The sequence below is a fragment of the Mesoplodon bidens genome, assembly GCF_964165515.1.
Source record: "Mesoplodon bidens genome assembly, chromosome: 15".
NCBI lineage: Eukaryota > Metazoa > Chordata > Mammalia > Artiodactyla > Ziphiidae > Mesoplodon > Mesoplodon bidens.
The window spans coordinates 58,067,633-58,090,604 of NC_138171.1; the positions used below are offsets into that span (position 1 = coordinate 58,067,633).

At 48.8% G+C, this 22,972-nt stretch overlaps 1 protein-coding gene across 1 annotated transcript in view; it reads left to right on the forward strand.

Annotated features, from left to right (window-relative positions):
* Positions 1-8,695: 8,695 nt before the first annotated feature.
* The window catches only part of TVP23A (trans-golgi network vesicle protein 23 homolog A), a gene marked incomplete at its 5' end in the record, with an annotated part of 32,205 nt that continues 17,928 nt past the window's right edge, over positions 8,696-22,972 (forward strand). The window contains 2 exons of the mRNA XM_081255165.1: positions 8,696-8,704; positions 8,903-9,012. Coding sequence (XP_081111291.1) covers positions 8,696-8,704; positions 8,903-9,012 — 119 coding nt within the window. The remainder of the gene's footprint in view (positions 8,705-8,902; positions 9,013-22,972) is intronic.

Below are 22,972 nucleotides of genomic sequence, written 5' to 3' on the forward strand. Positions count from 1 at the left end.
GGGATGGAAAAAAAAAAAGGGATGGGCAGAGACCCACCGCCTGGCACATTCCTCAGGGTCATTCATCTCTTCATTCACTTACTCACCAGACACTGGTCGGATGTCCACAGTGTGCCCAGCACTGTGCTAGGTGGACAGAAGGGGCACCTGCTCTTATGGAGATAATATTCTAGTGGGGAGATGGGGAGGAGAAAGTTTGCTTAACTAATAAAAAAACAAGATAGTTAAACATCATGGAAAGTGTTAGAAACAGGACAAAACATGTCCAGATCCCAGACCCTAGAAAAAGATTGAGTGGAACATGAGCTGGGACTCAGGGAAGGACTCTTGGAGAGAGATCTCATATTTTCAGTCCTAAGAAAATCTGGAGGGGTAGGGCACTCCTGGCAGGGGAAACAGCAGGTGCAAAGGCCCTGAGGCAGGAAGGCGGATGGGGTTGCTGGAAATCTTAGAGTCTGGCCAGTGTTACCATGATGAGTGGTGGAGGGTGAGGTGGGAAAAATCAATAGGTCCCCACCAAGCAGGGCCCACTGGGGACATCTTCTCTACAGTGGGAGGACCCAGACTGGCCCTCCAGCTGCTGGGGGAGAGACCAGCCTTATGATCTTCCCTGGGCCTATGGGAGGGACCTGCCAAGCTCCCACTGCTCCAAGAGGAGGCCAGAGCTCAAGATGGGTAACAACTTCCACCCACTCTCCCTGAAGTAGCCCTGCCATGAACCTGACATTTCTGCCCTTGTCCCAGCCCTTGAGTGATAAGAGGCCTTCTCTGGACTGTTTGCCGACTCCTCCACAGCCTGGCGAGATGTCAGATGGCTTGAGAGGCCAGGCCGGACGCATCAAAGCTTGGCTGTCCCTTTTGTCCCCTGGTCTGGAATTTCCCTTCTCGGGGGAGTGGCCGGCCAGCCTTTTTTTTTTTTAGAGAAAAACTTCCTTCCGAGGGACCCTTAGGACCCCCATCAGAATCACTACTTCGGGCTTCCCTGGTGGCGCAGTGGTTGAGAGTCCGCCTGCCGATGCAGGGGACACGGGTTCGTGCCCCGGTCCGGGAGGATCCCACATGCCGCGGAGTGGCTGGGCCCGTGAGCCATGGCCGCTGAGCCTGCGCGTCCGGAGCCTGTGCTCCACGACGGGAGAGGCCACGACAGTGAGACACCCGCGTACCGCAAAAAAAAAAAAGAATCACTACTTCATCCTGATGGCCTCTTCACTACACTTGCTGCTTGCTGGAGGGTGTCTTTGATCTGTCACTCTACACAGGGTCAGGGATCCCTGAGTTGGGGGGCAGAGTGGAGTCCCTCCTCAGCCCCATCCCTGAAGAAGGTGGCTTCCCCTGGGGAGGGGCTGTTTTCACAGTCCATGCACTGCACAAATGACACAAGTGACTGGCCTTCATTGGTGGAAATGTGCATCTACATCCACACACATGCCTGTGTGGAGGGGCCTGTGAGTGTGGGGTTGGCACTGTCCACAGACACATGTGTCTACACATACGGCTGCATGCTCCTGAGTCTAGATATCAGTGTTCATCTGAGTCTTTGTATGGGCCTGTGCTGGCACTGGGGTCAGAGCGTGTGGCTTCGCTAGGCCAGCTCCCCACAGCCCGCCCCCCAGGGAAGGGCAGACCAGAGCAAGGAGCAAGCTTCCGGCACAGAGAGGCAGCGTCACAGGACTTCAGAGAAGGAGGCCTCAGCAAAGATGGGCGGCCAGCGGGGGTCACATGAGGGGATGCAGATTGGCAACTGCAGGAAGGATGGTGACTGTCCAGCTGCTCTGTGCCAGGCACTCAACCCGGATCAATCTGTTAATCCTCACACCACCCTACCAGGGAGGGGCCCATATCATGTGGGCACTGCCTTTGGGGAAACAGAGTCACACAGCGGATAAGTCACTTGCAGACCAAGCCGGGCTCTAAGCCATACTGACTTTCTGTTCTTCATCCTGACGGTCAAGGGCGGCTGGCACAGAGGGGTAAGTAGTGAGTAGGGGTAGGGTGTGTGTGATCAGACCTGGGCCTGGGAAAGGCCCTGAGCTGCCCCTGATCCCCCATCAGGCAGGGGGGAAGCAGCAGCCCCCAGGCCTGTCATTCCCGGGCCAGCAGCTGCTTCTCACCCTCAGCCTGGCATTCCCACTGGTGACTAAGGTCTGTCTGCCTGGCACCTGGCAGTGGTCCTGCCCAAGTCGGGTTGCCAGATCTAGCAAGTAAAAATAAGGGGGCCCGGTGAAAGTGAACTTGACGTAAACCACTTTTTAGTATAAGTATGTCCCATGCACTATTTGGGACATAGTTAGACTAAAACATTATCAGTTGTTCATCTCAACTTCAGGTTTACCTGGTATCCTCTATTGCATCTGATAAACCTATGATTCCAGGCCAGGGTGCATCCAGGCCCACAAGCTTGCCCAGCTGCTCCTGTGCCTCTCACCTTCCTGCTTCCCCGCAGAAGCTGCGCTCACTTCACAGGTCTCCTCCCACCTGAACTGGGCCCTGTCCTTCTCCACGCTGGCAGCCACGGCAGGTGCCCAGGAAGGCAGAACAGATGGCCGAGGGGGAAAAGTGGGTCCCTCCTGTGGGCTGCCCGTGGAGCACCCATCCATCTCCCCAAGGGCAGGTGGTGCACAGAGTGAGCCCTCGATTTCTATCCAGATGGACCTCAGCTGTGCCTGGGCCTCTATTTCCCCATCTGTGAGATGGGCAGAGAATCGCTGCCCTGCACACTCCTGGGTCCTTCACTTACCTGCTCATCCATCTCCTCTGTGCTCAAATCTAGACACAGGGCCCTACCCTCACGGAGCTAAGATTCTAGTTCAGAGAGAATACGAATGACCAAACACAGCAAGCAAAAGGAAAGAGTTAGGAGGGACATGAGAGGTCTCTCAAGAACTCAAAACAGAGAGAGCAAAGGCGTAGAGACAGTGGTTGGGTGGGACAGTAGGCGGGAGGTCAGGAAGGGTGGCTTGGAGCCTCTATGTTATCAGCCCTGTGAAAAATCAGCGTGTGTGCTGGGAAGCATTGATGCAGAAGAAACAGCACGTGCGAAGGCCCCGAGGAAGGAAAGACCCATGTGGGTGTTCTGATGACAGGTGGCGTCTGGCCGGCGTACAGTAGCAGAGTGAGTCTCTGAGCCAGCTGGCAGAGGGTAGCTGGTTCGGCCCTGCAAAGCCTTATGAGCCAGGGTGGGAGTTTGGGGTCCACCTGATGGGAGGGGGAAGGTGGAAGCCTCTCAGCTGAGGATGGAGACCCAGGTTTCCTGCTCCCACCTCTGCACAGGGCAGGATACAGCTCTGGCAGCAGGGGTGGGAGGGGTGGAGTGCCCTGTGCAATCTGTGCTAAGTGGAAAGATAAGAGAACTCAGGAAAAGTCCTGTTCGTTGGGGAAGTCCTGGTCTCTCTGACAATGTTCTTGTAGCAGTTTGCAGGCAAGGCCTAGCCCTTGTTATTTACCTGGCACCCAGGCTCTGTCCCAACCCCAACCTTGCAGCAGTATTTCTTTGTCAAGTCAGCTGCCATAGGGGTGGGCCGGGGTGGAGTGCCCTATTTAACAGGCTGAGAATGTGGGGTTCCCCAGCCCAGGGAGGCAATAGAACACAGACTGTGGGAAGATGCAGAAGACAAACGGTCTGGGTCCTTTACAGACACATTGCAAGAGAAGAGCTCGGGAGAGGAACCTTCTGGTTTTGAGAGATTTATCTGCGCGTTAGTCACTTGCAGGGTGTGGCCCTGGTTGGTATGTGACTGGAACAAACCATGGGAAATAAAACTATTTATGAAACACTTGGGAAATGAAGCCTGACGGGATTTTGGATAAGATCTCTAACACTAGGGGTTATTATTCATTGTGTTAGGCGTGGTGATGAGATTGCAACTTTTAAAAATGGGCATATAATTCAAATACCATAAAGGTCACCCTTTTAAAGTGTAACATGTGGTGATTTTTAGGATATTCCCAAAGCTGTGCAATCGTCACCACTATCTAATTCTAGAACACTTTCATCACCCGCAAAAGAAATTTAGTACTAATTAGCAGTCATCCCCTAACCCCTGGTAACCATTAATCTACTTTCTGTCTCTATGGATTTGCCAGTTCTGGACATTTCATATAAATGGAATCAGGCAATGTGTGCATACAGCTTCTTTCACTGAGCATAATGTGTGCAAGATTCATCCAGGTGTAGCAGGTATGGGCACTTCATTCCTTTTTATTGTGAAGATTATTCATTGTATGGATAGGGTACATTTTGTTTATTCCTTCATCAGCTGACAGGCATTTGGGCTGTTTCTATCTTCGGGTTACTATGAATTATGTTGCTATGAACATTCCTGTACAAGGTTTTTTGTGAACATGTTTTCAGTTCTCTTGGGAACGTACCTAGGAATGGAATTGCTATGGCTTCGTTTTTTTCAAGAGTCCATTCTTAGAGCTATGTACCAAAATATTACAGTGAAATGATAAGGTGCTGGGGTTTGCTTCAAAATCATACAGAAGAAGGAAAGAGGGAATGGATCCATGCAAAAAGATGGGCTGTATGAGTTGAGAATTTTGAATCAGGACAAGTGCATGAGGGTTTATTATGCTATTTACTTTATATTTGTTTCAACTTGGGCATAAAAATTCTTTTTAATATCAAGGCTCAGTTCAGAGTGGCTTCCCTGTCCTCCTTTTGAACTCCCAATCACTCTCTAGAATAGAAATGTAATGCGAGCCACACGCATCATAGTAAATGTGCTGGTAGCCACATTTAAAAAAGTAAAAACAGGGCAAGTTGATTTTAATTGTACTTTAACCCAATAGAGCCAAAACAGGATCACTGTAACATGTGAGCAATTTTAAAATTATGAGAAGATATTTTACATCCTTTTTTCCTGCTAAGTCTTCAAACCTCGTGTATTTTATGCTGACAGAACACTGCCATCAGTCTCGCCCCCTTTCAATGGCTCCATAGTGACGCCTGGCTCCCAGATTGGAGAGGGCAGCTTTGTTTGGGGCACTTAATGCACTTTTCAAAAAGCTCTTGTGACTTTTTTTTTTACTTTTTTTTTTTTTTTTAATTGCGGTACGTGAGCCTCTCACTGTTGTGGCCTCTCCCGTTGCGGAGCACAGGCTCCGGACGCGCAGGCTCAGCGGCCATGGCTCACGGGCCCAGCTGCTCCGCGGCATGTGGGATCCTCCCGGACCGGGGCACGAACCCGTGTCCCCTGCATCGGCAGGCGGACTCTCAACCACTGCACCACCAGGGAAGCCCTACTTGGTTGTTTTTATCCATCTACAACTGGGATGTCGGCCCAAAGAGGGCAAGCACCTTATGTGTCTCACCAAGTGCTGTGTCCCTGTGTCTAGACCAGCCTATCAAGCACAGAGCAGGTGAGGGCTGAGTGAGTGAAGGACCCGGGAGTGTTCAGGGCAGTGAATCTCTACCCATTTCACAGATGCGGAATCAGAGGCCCAGGCACAGCTGAGGTCCATCTGGATAGAAATCCAGGGCTCACCACGTGCACTGCCTCCCCCCTGGCAAGGTGGATGGGGATCCCGAGGGCAGTCCCTACACACCCTCCCCCTACTTACTACTTCATCTGTGCTAGCTGCCCTTGTCCCGCAGGATAAAGAGCAGAAAGTCTGCGTGCAGAAAGCCAGCATGGTCCAGCCAGGCTGACTCCTCCCACCCACCCCCAGCCATGCTCCGGGCTCCCGTGTTCAGCCATGTTAGTCCAATCCAAGTCTCTGCCTTCTGGTTCAGGGTTCCTGGGGTCCTGTCTGGGGGAGAGGGCCATGCACGGTCCTCTATTCCAGCTGCCATGAGTGCCGGGTACACACAGATGGGAAATGGCCAACAGAGCTGAATGTGCAGCTCCTGTTCCCCCATGAAGGTGGATGTCCCTCAGCAGAAGGAATGACTGTGGCCTGAGGCTCAGGTCCTGTGTGCTGCCCAGCCCACAGGGGTTCCTTGGACCTCGAGCCCCTCTGATGATGACCACAGCCAGTGTCACCAGGGCCACTATTTCTGAGCCCCTACTCTGAGGCAAGCTTTTCACATGTGTTTTCTCTAGTCCTTGCATCATCCTTGCCAGGTGAGGGGAGGTGCAGTCCCATTTTACAGGTGTGGAGATGAGACCAGCGAGGTGAAGCCCCCTGCCCAAGGCCATCCAGCCAGGGAATGGTGGAGCCTCATTCGCAGCTGGGGCTGCCTGACTCCAGAGTTGACCTCCGAGGGCCGTCTAGAGGCCAGTGGCTGCCTGAGCCTGGAGACCCTGCCCTTGGGTTGTTCTGGCTTCAGGGCTGGAAGCCACACTGCAGGGATCAGAGATGGGGCTGCTTCTCAAAGCTCTGTTCCCCAAGCCCCTCCTGGGCCAAGACGAGCAGCGGTGACTTGAGTCAGGTTTCAGTGGCCATGTTCAGTGGCACCAGTGTGAAGGGAGAAGGTCAGTGTTTCCTGGAAGTCTCTGAACCCAAGGATTCCCCAGGGCCCTTATTAAAAGCAGATGCCCAGACCTGGCCCTGGAGCTTCAGAAGGCCCAGAGTGGGGCCCTGGAATCTGCATTTAACCAGCAGCCCCAGGTGAAACCACTGCAGCTGGTTTCGAAGCCAATGATGAATTCCCTGCAGAATCCTCGGGTTCTCTGCCCACTCTCAAATTCCACAGGCTGACCCCACAGAGGGTCATCCAGGTGTGTGGGGGAGGGAGGGCGCTTTCCCCTGGAGGCCCCACTTTGGGCTCCAACATCTGCACCCTCAGCCTGTGCCCCCCTGAGGACAGCTCAGGAGCATGTGACCTCCACATGGTGGGAGCTGAGGCTCTTCTGAAGGTACCCCCAACCCCATGACTGAGAATGACAGTTTGTCCCCAAATGGGGCTTCCAAGGGGGCTTTCCTACCTCCTCTCCCCCTTGGGGACTCTCTAAGCCCCAACTTGACAGATACCAACAGTTGGTGATCCTCAGAGAGGAAAAGCCCCTAAATGTTCTGTAACGGCTTCTCACCTCCACCTGCCCTCTGCTGTGGCCCCTTTTCACCCCTCCCCTATTATCCCTCATGGGCAGCTGGGGCCCAGAGGGGGAGGGGAGCTTAGGGCACCCCAGTCTCTCAGTGTGACACTCTTTTGTGCCTGGAGCCGACTTTGAGATGGAAGAGCCAATAGGCTTTTCTAGAAAGCCAGGCTTTGGTGGTTTAGATCCTTACAGTTCAAAGGGTGGTCCAGAGGCCTGCATCATCAGCATCACCTGAGCACTTGTTAGAGCTGCAGCCTCTCAGGCTCCTCCCAGATCCCCTGACTCCTGAAGATGGCATTCCCAGGAGAAAATACTTTCCCTCCACAATACCTGGCAGACCCTTCATGGGTTCAGGTTAGGGCAGTGAGTGGGGTGCCTGACCAGGGCTCAGAGCTTAGGTACATCCTTGCAGCTCTGATCCCTGCCCCTCCTCCAGGGCACACCCCAGGCGGCCACCCCTGTGGGGACCAGCAGTGGGTTAATTGTGTCAGGAGCTTGTGGACCACTAGTCCTTTTCTGGGTCACCAGGGATGGGGGACAGGTACCTGTTGTCCGTGGCAGGAGGGCAAAGGGCAGGACTAGGGGCCTTGGCATCTAGACTCTAGGCCCTCTGTCCCTGGGTAAGTGGCCAGGAGGAGGAGAGGGCAGAAAGGAGAGGAGTGAACTTGTCCTGGACCAGGAAAAAGTTTCAGGTGGCAAGCCTTCTTTCCTGGGAAGGTCTTTACATCCAGAAACACTACTATTAATGCTAATAAAAATTATTTTGGGGGCTTCCCTGGTGGTGCAGTGGTTGAGAGTCCGCCTGCCAATGCAGGGGACACGGGTTCGTGCCCCAGTCCGGGAAGATCCCACATGCCGCGGAGCGGCTGGGCCCGTGAGCCATGGACGCTGAGCCTGCGCGTCCGGAGCCTGTGCTCCGCAGTGGGAGAGGCCACAACAGTGAGAGGCCCGCGTACCGCAAAAAAAAAAAAAAAAAAAAAAAAAAATTTTGTGCACAATATGTGCCTGGTACCACGATGCATGCAGATGTCAACTGTGGGCAGCAGTGGTACCCAAGCCGTGGCTGCAGCAGATTCGCCTGTTAAAAGGCAGAATCCCGGGCTCCACTCCAGGCCTTACGAATCTGAAGGGTTGGGCCTGGGAAACTGCTTTTAATAATGGCCCTAGGGAATTCTCGGGATCCGAGAGTTTTGAGAAACACTGACTTTCTCCAAACCCTGAAAGAGGCTGTCCAACACTGACATTCATTCATTCACCCTCTCTCTGGCTCATTCGACACCTATGGACCATCCACCTCATTCACTGACCCACCCGCTCTATTCCTCCCTGGATCACTGGTCTCGGTTCTCAAGTCCTCCTCTGAGCCCGTATCGTCCCCTCCCTGCCTCCGCTCTGTCTTCGCCCTCCATCCTTCCACTGGGCGCCAGCTCTTTCTTTCCTAGGCGCTGTCCCCAGAGAGCCCGGGGCCGACGGACCCTCCCAAGCCCCGCCCCCGCCCGGGCAGCAGAGCCCACCTCCCCAGCCCGCGACTGCGCTCTGGGCCCCGCGCGCCCCTCCCCCACCTGAGACCTGAGCGGAGGCTGCACCGAGGGCCTCAGGTTCCGACCCCACCGCGCCTCTAGCCGCAGCTGCCCGCCGGGCATCCCAGCCCTTCCGCAGCGAGAGGTGAAGCCGGAGGCTGGGTTGTGGGCTCCAGGTGGGCTCTGGGAGGGATGAAGCAGGTAGGGCCACGGGGATCTGGGGATGGAGGGTGGTGGCGAGGAGCCTGGGGGAGCGCTGGGAGAAGCGGGGAGGAGGAGGAGGGATGCGGGAGCCGGGGCTTGGGCCTGCTCTGGACCCCAAATGGGCCGAAGGTGGAGAAGGGGAGGGGTCCCGCACGCAGAGAGGGTTGGCACCAAAGGGCCTGTGAACCGCGTAAGGGGCTTTCACCCGCCTTTGGTGTCCCCCAGGCCCTGGTGGACGATACTGAGGATGTGTCCCTGGATTTTGGCAACGAAGAGGAGCTGGCGTTTCGGAAAGCCAAGATCAGGTATGCTGGGACTGGGCATTGGGCAAACGTCCCCCAGAGCTGCAAATGCATTCATTCATATTCATTCGTTCATCCGTTCAGAATGTATTGAGCACCTGGTGTGTGCCAGAGATGGGGCAAGGGACACACCCTGGACAGATCAGACAAGGTCCTGCCGTCCTGGAGCCTGCAGTCTTGGGGGGAGGGAACTAACACTGAACTGGCAAACAAAGATATTAACAAGATAATTAGTGTGAGAAGAGCTGGGAAGAAAATCAACCGGATGATGAAAGAGAAAGTAATTGGGGTTGGCCAGTTGCCTTAGTGCAGCCAGGGAGGGCCTCTCTGAGGAGGTGATGTTTCGGTGGAGACCTGAATGATGAGAGGCAGCCAGCCATGCATGGGAGACTCTGCAGGAAGCCTTCCATGTAGAAGGAACAGCAGGTTCAAGGGCCCCAGGCTGTGTTCGGAAGGTCAGAGAAAAGCCACTGTGTCTGGAGGGTAGTGGGGGAGAAGACAGGGGTTGGCAGGAGGCTGGAGAGGTGGACAAGGGCTTGAATTTTTATTCTTATCCCCGCTTCAGCTCCAGCCAGCCAGACATAGTGTTGGCTTAAAACAACAGAGATTTATTCTCTCACAGTTCTGGAAGCTAGAAGTCCGAAATTAGTTTCACTGGGCTGAGACCAAAGTGTCTGCAGGACAACACTCCTTCTGGAGGTTCTAGGGGAAAATCTGTTCTTTGCCTTGTCCAGCTTCTGGTGGCTGCTGGCTGGTGGCCCCTTCCTCTGCCCCTCAAGGCCAGCAGTGTAGCATCTTCCAGTCTTTCTCTGTTCCATTTCATATCGCCTTTTCCTCTGTGTGAAATCTCCCTCTGCCTTCCTCTTACAGGGTTACTTGTGATTGCATTTACAGCCCACCTGGATAATCCAGGGTAATCTTCCCGTCTGAAGAGCCTTAATTTAATCACACCTGCAAAGCCCTTTTTCAGTATGTGGTAACATTCACAGCTTCCAGGGATTAGGACCCTGGATTGAGGGGCCATTATGGAGATTATCATAATGGCCAACGATTGTTTTTAAGAAAAGACACAGTAAGAGAACCGAAATGCTGGGGAATCTTCTAGAACATCTAAATGCATTATATGTTCCATCTTTACTGAGCTCCTTCTGTATGCCCACCTGGGCTGGTGGCTGGGGATATACAGTATACAGGACACACCCCCTGCCTCTGTGGAGTCGCCTGGTCTAGAGCAGGGATGGTCACCCTCAACACTGCTGACATTTGGGGCCAGATACCTCTTTGCTGTAGGGGCTGTCCTGTGCATTGTAGGATATTTAGCAGTAAAGCCGTGGCCTTTACTGACCAGATGCCCAGTAGTATCTCACCAGTAGAGTCTGCAGACACTGCCACATGTTCCCTGGGAGGCAAACTCGCCCCGGGTTGAAAACTGTCGGTGTGGGGATGTAGGGTGTATGCACGCCCATGGCTGTTATGATTCAGTGTTTTTTTTTTTTTTGTTGTTGTTGTTGTTGTTGCGGTACGCGGGCCTCTCACTGTTGTGGCCTTTCCCGTTGCGGAGCACAGGCTCCGGACGCGCAGGCTCAGCGGCCATGGCTCACGGGCCCAGCTGCTCCGTGGCATGTGGGATCTTCCCGGACCGGGGCACGAACCCGTGTCCCCTGCATTGGCAGGCGGACTCTCAACCACTGCGCCACCAGGGAAGCCCTGATTCAGTGTCTTAAATGCTGTGATTGGCAAAAGCTTGGGCACTTATGCTGGTCAGGGGAGGAAGTGACAGCTAAGCTGAGACCTGAAGGATGGGTAGGAGTTAACTAAGCGGGGGAGGAGCGAGGGGGGGACACATGCAAAGGCTTAGAGGTGAGGTCATGAGTTTAGGGATCTGAGACTGCTTTAGTGAAGAGTAGTCTGAGCAGAGGCTGGGGCCACACCGGAAGGGCTTACGAGGGAAGTTCTGGAGCTGCACTGTCCACTGGAACATATGGGAAGGTACTACGTCTGTGCTCTCTGGTGTGGTAGCCACCAGCCACTGTGGCTGGTGAACACTTGATATGTGACTAGTATGACTGAGGGACAGAGGTTTGGATATTTCATTGTAATAGCCACATGTGGCTACCATATTGGACAGTGCAATTCTAGAGTTGGAATTTTCACAATGCAGTGACATGATCAGAATTACACAATAGACAGTGGATTGTAAGAGCGGAAGGAATCACGAAGCAGAAGCTGGGAGCTTGGGCCAGGGCGCGGGCAGGGGTGATGGAGGGAAGTGGAGGGGCCCAGAGGCACAGAAGAGGCAGAATCAGCCAGCCTCGGTGATGATCAAGATGTGGGCTGTGGATGGGGATAGTCAAGGGTGATGCCCAGGCCTCTGGCCTAGTGACCCAGGTGAAGGAGCACCTATGGGGGAAAGACATTGAGCCCAGGGTCATCTTCGTTGGGTTGTGGTAGAATGTTCGAACGGCCAGGTGTGACGGGCAGCAGGGAAGAGAGGCTGGGAGCTCTGGGGGCGTTATCTGGGCTGCGTGCAGAGACCGGGGAGGCAGCAGCTCATGGCTGTGTGTGTGTTTGAGAGCTACCCATCCCAGAATCCTCTGTGCCTAATGCAGATTTCTGGTCCAGGCCTGGACCTACCTAACCAGCTTCACAGGGGATGGGCATCTCTAGTTGATTTTGATGCTCAAGAAGAATGTAGAGATGGCTCTAAATCCTGAGCACAGATGAAGTCACCCAGATAGCAGGATGGAAAGGAGGTTCTTGACTGGGGTCTATATATGGGCTTAACAGGGTTCAGGAACCCTGTGTAAACTATTTTCTCAGTTTCACGTGTGTGCTGCTTTAGGAAAAGGACTCAAACTTTAATTACATTGTCAAATGGGTCCATGATCCAAGCAAGAATCACTAGTATCAGGTGAGAATTGTTATTTGTCAATTCCATGTTGAAATGGATTCCAGGTTGACTTTGTTGTTTTTTTTTTTGAAGATGTTGGGGGTAGGAGTTTATTAATTAATTAATTATTATTATTATTTTTTTGCTGTGTTGGGTCTTCGTTTCTGTGCGAGGGCTTTCTCTAGTTCTGGCAAGCGGGGGCCACTCTTCATCACGGTGCGCGGGCCTCTCACTATCGCGGCCTCTCTTGTTGCAGAGCACAGGCTCCAGACGCGCAGGCTCAGTAGTTGTAGCTCACGGGCCTAGTTGCTCCGCGGCATGTGGGATCCTCCCAGAGCAGGGCTCGAACCCGTGTCCCCTGCATTAGCAGGCAGATTCTCAACCACTGCGCCACCAGGGAAGCCCTCCAGGTTGACTTTGAAGGGAGATGAAGTGATGGAAGGGTCCCTATAACAGGAGTCTGGGATTTCAGGGCCACTTCTTCCTTTACCCCTTGCTGGCTTTGTGATTTTGGACAGTGTCCCCCTTGCCTTGTTGAGCCTTGACCCATCTGTAAAATGGGGGTACTTGTACCATCCTGACCTCACCACGTGGTGGCTATATAATTTGTTCAGTACATATTTACCCAGCATCTGTGTACAGGTGCTAGCTAAGCCCTGGGGATAGAGACCTGGTCCCTTCCCTTCCTGTCCCTGGTTCCAGGTCAGTGAAGTGCAGTGTGGTGGGGAGAACACCTTGCAGAATCAGTGAAGGATGTGACTCCATAGCAGGTAGAGGAAATGTTAGGTATGCTGCGTGTGTTTTTCCCCAGTGTGCTACTTTTTTTTCTTTTTTACCTTATTGTGGAAAAAAAATCCCCACAACATAAAATTTATCATTTTAACCATTTTTAAGTGTTCAGTAGTGTTAAATATATTCATGTTGTTGTAAAACAGATCTCCAGAAGCTTTTCATCTTGCAAATCTGAACCTCTGTCCCCATTAAACACCAGCTCTCCATCCCCCCTCCCCTCAGCCCCTGGCAACCATCCTTCTTCTTTCTGTCTCTCTAAACTTGACAACTTTAGATACTTCATGTAAATGGAATCATAGAGAATATGTCTTTTTGTGACTGGCATTTTTCCACTTAACATAATATCCTCAAGGTTCCTCATGTTGTATCATGTATCAAAATTTTCTTCCTTTTAAAGACTGAAAAATATTCCATTGTGTGTATAGACCACACTTTGTTCATCAATCCATCTGTTAATGGACACTTGGGTTGCTTCCACGTTTTAGCCCTTGCAAATAGTACTGCAATGAACATAGATATGCAATTATCTCTTCAAGACCCTGCTTTCAATTCTTGATATATACCCAGAAGTGGAACTGTTGGGTCATATGATAATTCTAGTTCTAATTAATTTTCCTTTTTTTTTTTTTTTTTTTTTACTTTTTGGCTGCACCACGTGGCATGTGGGATCCTCGTTCCCTGACCAGGGATTGAACCCACACCCCCTGCAGTGGGAGCGCAGAGTCTTTGACCACCAGGGAGGTCCCTAGTTTTAATTTTTTGAGGAATTTTCATACTATTTTCCTTAACAATTGAACCATTTTACAATCCCAAAAGCAATGCACAGGGTTCCAATTCCTCTACATCCTCACCAACAATTGTTACTTTCTGTTTTTTTCGGAGTATCCGTCTTGATGGATGTGAGGTAGTGTCTCATTGTGGACTTGATTGCATTTCCCGAGTGATTAGTGATGTTGAGCATCTTTTCATGTGCATGTTTGCCATTTGTGTATCATCTTAGGAGAAATGTCTATCCAAAGTCCTTTGCCTAGTTTTTAATCAGGTTATTGGATTTTTTGTTGTTCAGTTGTAGAAGTCCTTTATATATTCTGGATATTAAGCCCTTATGAAATGTATGATTTGCAAGTATTTTCTCCCATTTCATGGGTTGCCTTTCCACCCTGTTGATGGTGTCCTTTGGTGCACAGAAGTTTTTAAATTTTATATAGTTCCATTTATCTATTTTTACTTTTGTTGTCTTTGCTTTTGGTGTCCTATTGTATGTGTGAGTGTATGTTTTTACTGAAATATAATTCACATATCATAAATTCACACTTTAAAATATACAATTCAATGTGGTTTTTAGTCTATTCACGAGGTTGTGCAATCATCATCTCTATCTAGTTCCAGAATTTTTGATCACCCCAGATGGAAGCCCTGTACCCATTAAGCTGTCATTTCCCATTTCTCCCCTCCCCCAGTCCCTGGAAACCACTAGTCTACTTTCTGTTCCTTTGAATTGGCCTATTCTGGACATTTCATGTAAATGGGATCATACAGTATGTGGCCTTTTATCTGGCTTTTTTCACTGAGCATAATGTTTTCAAGGTTCATCCATGTTTGGGCATGTACTTCATTACTTTTTACTGCTGAATAATATTTCATTGTATGGATAGAGTACATTTTTCTTATCCTTCGTAAGTTGATGGGCATTTGAGTTGTTTCTGCTTTTTGTTCTTGTGAATAACGCTGCTGTGAACATCCACGTACAAGTTTATGTATGAACATATGTTTTCAGTTCTCTTGGGCATCAACCTAGAAGCAAAACTGCTTGGCCAAATGGTAACTCTGTGTTTTAGCCATGCTGTAACACAGCTGTTACATGCTGTGTTAGTGAGTACTCTGGGCTTCCAGCTGCCTTGAGGAGCAGGAGAAGCCTGGACTCGAGGTCAGACAGACCCAGGTTTGGATCTTGGTTCCGCCATTCCCCAGCCAACTAACAGCGGTTGTGGGTTAGATTGGCAGACAGCCTCACCAGACACAAACAGGCTTTCATATACACCTGTTTACTTGGCTCTCTAGAAGGATACAAGGCAGAGACACAGCATCTTCATCTCATCGAGGGACTCAGCTGCTACCCACACACACAGCTGCTTCTGCTCTGTCCCTACGGGGGCTCTGTTGGGCTATCAGGGACAAGAGCCAGAGACTGTGGGTCACTGTGAGGCATAAAAGCTTCAGTTCTGTTTCCTGCCAACCTTTTCTAGGATTCTGTTCACCGAGGTCCAAGGCCTGCTTGCCAGCTCACAGATCCTCCAACCCAGGGGCAGTTCCACACCACGAGCAGGCACATAGGACACTGCCATGGGAGACCCAGATCATTCCCAGGCGGGCAGTCCTGATGTTAACCCTTCACTCACAGTGGCCTTGAACAAATCAGGGCACCTCCGGATCCCCCATTTTCTCATCTGTAAAATGTGAATGATGTTAGCTCCATCATAGGGTTGTGTAAGAGGACTCAATTGGGTGATGAATGTATGTAACGAATCCAGCGGGACCCCTGACACCTCGTATGTCCTTCATAAATGGTACTTGCTACCATAAGTGTACTTCAGTGTCTTGACTGTGTGGGCGGGGCTGGGGCAGAGGCATGTCCTCAGCTGCAACAGGACATCACACTGGGGTTGTCCCTGGAGCTGGACACTGTCCCTCATATGGAAAGGTTGGTTTATGCTTTCAAGGCACTGTCTTCGCAAAATTCATTTGGACCCAAAGGTCGTGGTTTCCAATGGATTCCCACCCAAAGTAGGATGATGTCCTCTTGCCCCAGGCAGAGTTATTGGATCTGATTTTGGTCTCAGTTGTCAGGGCTGGCTTATTGGCAGGGTTTGGTCAGTGTTCCGTGGTTGGTCCTCATTCAGCACAGTGGGCATTAAATTGAGGGGAATCCCACTCTCTGGTGTCAGGTGCCACTGGGAGTCACATGTTAGTGGGGCCAGGACCCAAGGCAGAAATCACATAGAATCAAAACTGCCCCTGCAAATCCCCATCTAGCCTGTCAAGTAGAATAACATTTTGTCTTTCAGGAAGTCTCCCACCGTCCATTTATCTTCCCATGTTGGATACAGCACTGTTCCTCAAAACGAGCTGCAGATGAAATTGTTGGCTGCTTTTTAGGGGAAGTTAGATTGAATGAAAAACAATAGCAAACACTTACTTACCTAGCACTTACTATACGCAGGCACTGTTCTCAGTGTTTTACTCATTAAATTCATTTAAGCTGTATTACAAACCTATGAAGTCGATACTATGATTTTTATTAATTTCAGGATGAAAGAAATTGAGGGAACGAGTTGAGGTTTTGGCCCGACGTCACACAGCTGTTTAATTGTGGGGTGGGGATTTGAACCCTTAGATCCGGCTCTGGAGTTGCATTGTAGGTTATGCTGTGCTTAGGGGCACAGATGCTTACGCAGGGAGGGATGCTCGGGGACAGGCGCTGCCCTGGGAACGGCATTCTCAGGCCTTCCATCGTGTGCTTCCTCTGGGGAGTACTTTATATTTTCCTTGTGTACGTGAGAATGTGGAATTGCCCACTCTTTAGATCAGGCTTTCTCAACCCTTGGCACTGTGACACTTGGCGCTGGGTAGTTCTTTGTGGGGACTGTCCTGTGTATTGTAGGACTTCACCTACTAGATGCCAGTGACACTGCCTCCTACAGTCGTGACAACCAAAGAAGACTCCAGACATTGCCAAGTCAAGTCCCCTAGGGGCAAAATTGCCCCCGGTTGAGAACCCTGGTTTAGATTATTCTCTTGCTCTCTCTGGGGTTTGGATTTGGAGAAATTAAATTTGCATTTGAGGGAACTCAGAGGTCTGAGCCCTCTGTGTTTGACCCAAGAGAAGCTGGTGGGGCGGGGGCCAAGGAAGGAGGGGGTCAGGTGATGGTACAGATGCACCTTGGTGGCCGTCCATTATTCCCAGAAGTCAACACAGGCACATCTCTAATTGCTACACACACACACACACACACACACACACACACACACATTGTGCTACAACACACAGATAAGAATAATTTTGGGTTTTCTTTGTTGTTAGGAAGTCTGATTGCCTTGATAAGTCTGATGGCCTCTGGATCCCTCGCCCAGACCCCTGTCCCCGGTGACTTTGGGCGACAAGTCACGCTGCCCCTGTTCCCACTCTAAAATCTATTTTTAAAATATAGAAATAATGACACATAAGCAGGTCTCACCAATGGCTGATGGTTTAAATTTAAGGAAGGTTCATGATTACCAAGGAAAATAATCCACAAAATCAAGGAACTAGACAGATTTCAGTTCTCTTTGATTAGGGTGAGGGATTACATGTTTTGAAATTAACCCCTTACATCTCCAGCTGCTTTACTTCCCCTTATTTATATTTCTTGTTAACATGAAATTGGTGCATAAGCAGTGCCAACAATAAAGTCACCAAAAGGAGATCTCTTCTAAACTATGACCCACACAATTGGGGAAGGCAGTTGGGACCAGAAGAAGACTTTGGTCAGAAGTTGGTTCCTTGATGTTCAGTATTAGAGAACAGCTGGACTGTGTGGACCTGGAGTATTTAACTCACTCATTCATTTATTCCAGGGTTGAGGCTATTGACATTTGGGGCTGGACATTCTTTGCTGTGGAGGCCTGTCCTGTGCACTGTAGGATGTTTAGCAGCATCCTGGCCTCTACCCACTAGATGCCAGTAGCAGCCCCCTAGTTGTGACAACCAAAAATGTTTCCAGACACTGCTGGTGGGGAACCCTGAACCACTTCCATTTGAGAAGCACTGATTTATTCTTTCACTCATTCATTTATTCATTAAGTCAACAAAACCTTTCAAAGACCTTTGCGTGCCAAACACTGTTCTAAGGGCCACAGAGAAAACCAGACAGGCCTGGTCCTTGCCTTCATGGAGCTGACTTTCTCCTGTCACGGAGAGACAGTGAACACATAAGCAAATATCTAAACAAAGTGACATCAGAGAGTGGTAAGTGCCATGAAAGAGGAGGCCAGGGCTGGGGGCCCCTTTAGATTCTAGGGGGGTCAGAGGAGGCCTGAGGAGGTGCATTATTTGGGCTGAGACCCAAATATGGAGGAGGAGCCAGGCATGGGAAGATGCACAGGAAGAGACTTCTGGCAGAGGAAACAGCAAGTGCAAAGGCCCTGAGGTGGGAGTGTATTCTAGGGATTGTTGGAACCAGGCTAGGGTGTAGAAAGTGGGATAGTAGGAGGAGGAGACATTTGAAGATTTGTTAGGGAAAGGATGTGGGGACTTTGAAAATTCTGATGGGAATTTGGAATTTTGTCTGCTTTGATGGGCAATCTTTGGAGAGATTTGAGCAGGGGAGAGGTATGATCTGATTGACACTTGAGAAAGCTGTCCGTGACTGCCAGGTGGCCTGTAGGGGAAGAACAGCAGCAGGGAGATCTGTTACGGGCTGGTGGAGGGGTCAGGGTGAAAGATGCTGGTGGCCTGGACTGGCTGGACTCCAGTGACACACATGGGAACTTGGCTCAAATCGGTCTTTGTCCAAATTCTGCCAGCTGCTGGGACTTCTGAGATTGGACAGAGATGGTTGAAGGCAGTGGGTTCCAGATGCAGGTTGTGGGACGTACATTCCCAGGAGATCTCAACTTCATCAGCATCCCTCAGGAACTCAGCAAACAAAGGGCCAAAACTTCAGGGTCTCCATCCCTGAAGATTTGACTCAGTAGGTGTTGAGATGGGTGTGAAAGGGTCCTGCAATGAGATTCTGCTCCGAGTGACTTGGCAAATTTTTCTAGGTTGTCTATTTCTGGATTAAGTAGGGAGTGTGTGTGTGTGTGTGTTCGTTCACCTTCACTGGAGTGGGGTTTGGTGTTGATACAAGGCTCAGCTATATATTCTGGCAAGTGATGCCAATGACGTTTCCTCAGTAAAGACCAGCTAATAAATTCGGTTTGGAATCCAAGGGGAAAGGCCTGGGTCTGGCCCTACTCCAGCCCTAAGGAAATTCTCTTCACACAGGGGCTCAGCCTTGGGTGTTCCACGGCCAATGACTCACTCCTCACTCATTACAGGAGTAAGGAGGCTTCCAGAATGACTCAGAAGCAGCCAGAGATCGTGTTAATGGATCCTTATGTTTTTCTGGCATTACAGTACAGATGTATCCCCACCCAGATCGTAAAATAGTTTAGCATAGAAAGTGCAAAGGGACAGTCAGCCGACTGACTCCAAGCCTCAGACATACTCTCTTGGGCCATGGAGGTATTTTAAATGAATGTGAATTTATGTTTAAATATTGGAACAGGTCACATTAACAATCTGACTTGCTCAGAGGAGATGAGCCACAGAGACAGAAGGCAGATTGGTGGTTGCCAGGGGCTGTGGCGAGGAGAAAATGGGGAGAAACTGCCCAACTGGTATGGAGTTTTACTTTGGAATGATGGAAATGTTTTGGAACAACAGTGTGAAGTATTAAATGCCACTGAATTCTTCACTTTAAAATGGTTCATTTTCTGTGATGTGAATTTCACCTCGGTACATTTTTTGCTGTATTATTTTTAAGTATTACATTTAAATATTTAACATATTAAATTAAAAATTTTAGATATTTTTAAATATTTTAAAGTATTAAAAAAATACTTCAGACCTTATTTTTTTGGAACAGTTTTAAGTTCACAGCAAAATTAAGGGGAATGTACAGAGATTTCTCATATACGCCCCTCCCCCCGCCCACAAATAGCCTCCCTCATTATCAACATCCCCTGCCAGAGGAAACATTTGCTACAATTGATGAACCTACATTGACACGTCACCATCACCCAAAGTCCATAGTTTACATTAGGGTTCACTCTTGGTGGTGCACTCTTTGCGGTGTACCTTCTATAGGTTTGGACAAATATAATGACATGTATCCACCATCACAGTATCATACAGAATAGTTTCACTGCCCCCCAAAAACCTGTTCACTCCCTCCCTCCACCCTAATCCCTGATCTTTTTACTGCCACCATAGTTTTGCCTTTTCTAGAATGGCATATAGTTGGAATCATACAGTATGCAGCTTTTTCAGAGTGGCTTCTTTCACTTAGTAATATGCAATTGAATCTTTTTTTTTAACTTTACTCTGGATTGCTGACTTCTTGTGAATGGCTGTTAGATTTGGAAGGGTGGACCTCTTCCTTCAGGGTGAGCCCCAGGTCTCACCCAACGAGCTGACTTATTTCCTACCCCAGCTCAGCCCTCTAAGTACCTGAGTTTGCAGCACCCCCATCGCCACCCCTCAAGGACAATGGGGAAGAAACAACAATACTCCAACAATAGCATTTCTACTACGCTTTCCAGAGGTGCAAGAAGCTTTGAGTTGGAATTTCTAATGCTGTAGTTTTCTCTGCAAACCTCTTAAAGCTGATTGAGGGGCCTGTTTGCAGTAGCCCGGCCTTGGGGGTCAGGCTGTACATGGCCATCCTAGCCCACTTACCCTGAGCCCCCGTGTTCCTGCTCATCCCCTGGCCTTTTATATGCTTCACTCTCTGCTGCCTAAATTTGTCCTTTAGATCTTAAAATATTTTTTTTGTGTCCAAATCCCTATTATCTTTTTAAAAAATTAAAAAAAATTTTTTAGTGAAGTATAGTTGGTTTACAATGTTGTGTTAGTTTCAGGTGTACAGCAAAGTGATTCAGTTATACTATATATATGTGTGTGTGTGTGTGTGTGTGTATATGTGTGTGGGTATATATATATTTGTATATTCTTTTTCAGATTTTTTTCCCTTATAGGTTATTACAAAATATTGAGTACAGTTCCCTGTGCTATACAGTAGGTCCTTATTAGTTATCTATTTTATATATAGTAGCGTGTATATGTTAATCCCAAACTCCTAATTTAACCCTGAGCTTAAAATATTTTTTAAAAATTCATTTATTTTTAATTGAGGTATAATAATTCATATACCATAGCATTCACCCCTTTAAAGGCTACAACTCAGTGGCCTTTGGTATATTCCAAAGGTTGTGCAACCATCATTACTGTCTAATTCCAGAACGTTTTCATCGCCTGCAAAAGAAACCCCATGTTCTTTAGATCTTCATCCTCATCACTAAGACCCATCCCCTACTCTGAGCTAGGTGCCCCTCCTCTCAGCCCCAAGTGCCCGCGTGTCTACCCCAGCCTGGTGGCCAGCTGTTGTGTCCACCTCTTGGGTTTGCTAAAATGTCACTAAATAGCCAAGATACCCTGCCCTCATAACTAAAGGATTAGCACCTGGGATAGCAGGGGCAGCTGGGGGCACCCTGCACCACTGTCCATTCTGACTGGATAGTGGCCATGCCATGTTGAATATTTTGATCATGACTCTGCTTACCCCATTAATGACACCTTTCAGACTGAGTTGAAATTGCCCATTTGCACATATATACAATGGAATATTACTCAGCCATAAAAAGAAACGAAAGTGAGTTATTTGTAGTGAGGCGGATGGACCTAGAGTCTGTCATACAGAGTGAAGTAAGTCGAAAGAGAAAAACAAATACCGTATGCTAACACATATATATGGAATCAAAAAAAAAAAAGGTTCTGACGAACCTAGTTGCAGGACAGGAATAAAGAGGCAGACGTAGTGAATGGACTTGAGGACACGGGGAGGGGGAAGGGTAAGCTGGGACTAAGTGAGAGAGTGGCATGGACATATATACACTACCAAATGTAAAATAGATAGCTAGTGGGAAGCAGCTGCATAGCACAGGGAGATCAGCTCGGTGCTTTGTGTCCACCTAGAGGGATGGGATAGGGAGGGTGGAAACGCAAGAGGGAGGGGATATGGGGATATATGTATATGTATAGCTGATTCACTTTGTGATACAGCAGAAACTAACACACCATTGTAAAGCAATTATACTCCAATAAAGATGTTGGGAAAAAAAAAAGATATTTCCCATTTGCTTCTTTGCTTCCCTCCCCCGCATGCCCCCCACCCCAGTGATGTTCATGAGGGCAGGACTTGGTGCATTTGGTTCACTGTACTTCGCTTGGATCTGGCATGGTGCTTGGTAAATAATAGGTGTTCAATAAACGCGGTGCCGTTGCTCTAGGCCCAATTTCTCAAACTGCCTTATTTCTTAAGCAATTTTGAAAATCAGTTTAAAGCATCTATAATTAAGTTGACTATGAACTTAATTTTATGTTGTTGGACAATTTAAACTGCAATTTCCATTTTAGTCATCATTTTGAATATCGAATTATCCTGCAAACAATAAATACACATGCACGGCAATTACAAAACTTACTGCTTTCAGGGTGATGGGGGATTTTAGTGGTTGATGAGACCCCAGATGAAAGAATTGTAAAATATAGCAACAAAATATGTTAAATTGGAAAATAATGTTTGGAAGCAATGTCCTTAAAACGACTTAAAAAACTTTTTACTTTGAAATAATTTCAAACTTACAGGAAAGTAGCAAGAATAGTACAAAGAACTGAGACATGTCCTTTACCTTGATTCAGCTATTGTTAACACTTTGCTGTGTGTGTGCTTATTTTATGAAGTGTTTAAGAGTAAAATGAACGTATAATGCTCCCTTCCTCCTGAATCCTTCAATGTGTATTCTACAAACAGGATATTGTCTTACATAAACAGAGGACAATGATTCAAAATGAGACACTTACCTAATCTTCAGTCCATATTCCCATGTCTTTTATAGTAACTTTTTTTTTCCCAGTTCAAGATCCAATTGGGATCACCCATTGCATTTAGTTATTCTTTTTTTTTTTTTTTTTTTTTTGGCCACACTGCATGGCATGTGGTATCTTAGTTCCCTGACCAGGGATTGAACCCACGCCCCCTGCAGTGGAAGCGTGGTGTCTTAACCACTGGACTGCCAGAGAAGTCCCTGCAGTTAGTTATTCTTGAACTTTTCTCAGCCTTTTTCTGTCTTTTGTGACATGGACTGTTTTGAGGAGTAAAGGTTTGCTATTTTGAGGAATGTACCTGAACTTGGGTCTGTCTGATATTACTCGATTAGATCCAGGTCATGATTTTTGGCATAAATGCTGCAGAAATGATATTGTGTTCTAAAAGGCCTTTTTTTCAAGCTCTGTCACTACTAAAAGTGGCCCAGATTTGGCACTTTTTTGCCCTCCACCACATCTTACCTGCATTTTGCCGCTCAAAGAACCCAGGCTCCTTAGAGTGGAGCCACTTCCAAATCTTGAGGCAGAAACCAGTCAGACTGCATCTGGAACATCCTTTTGTTGCCAGCAAACACAGATATTTTTTAAAGTGT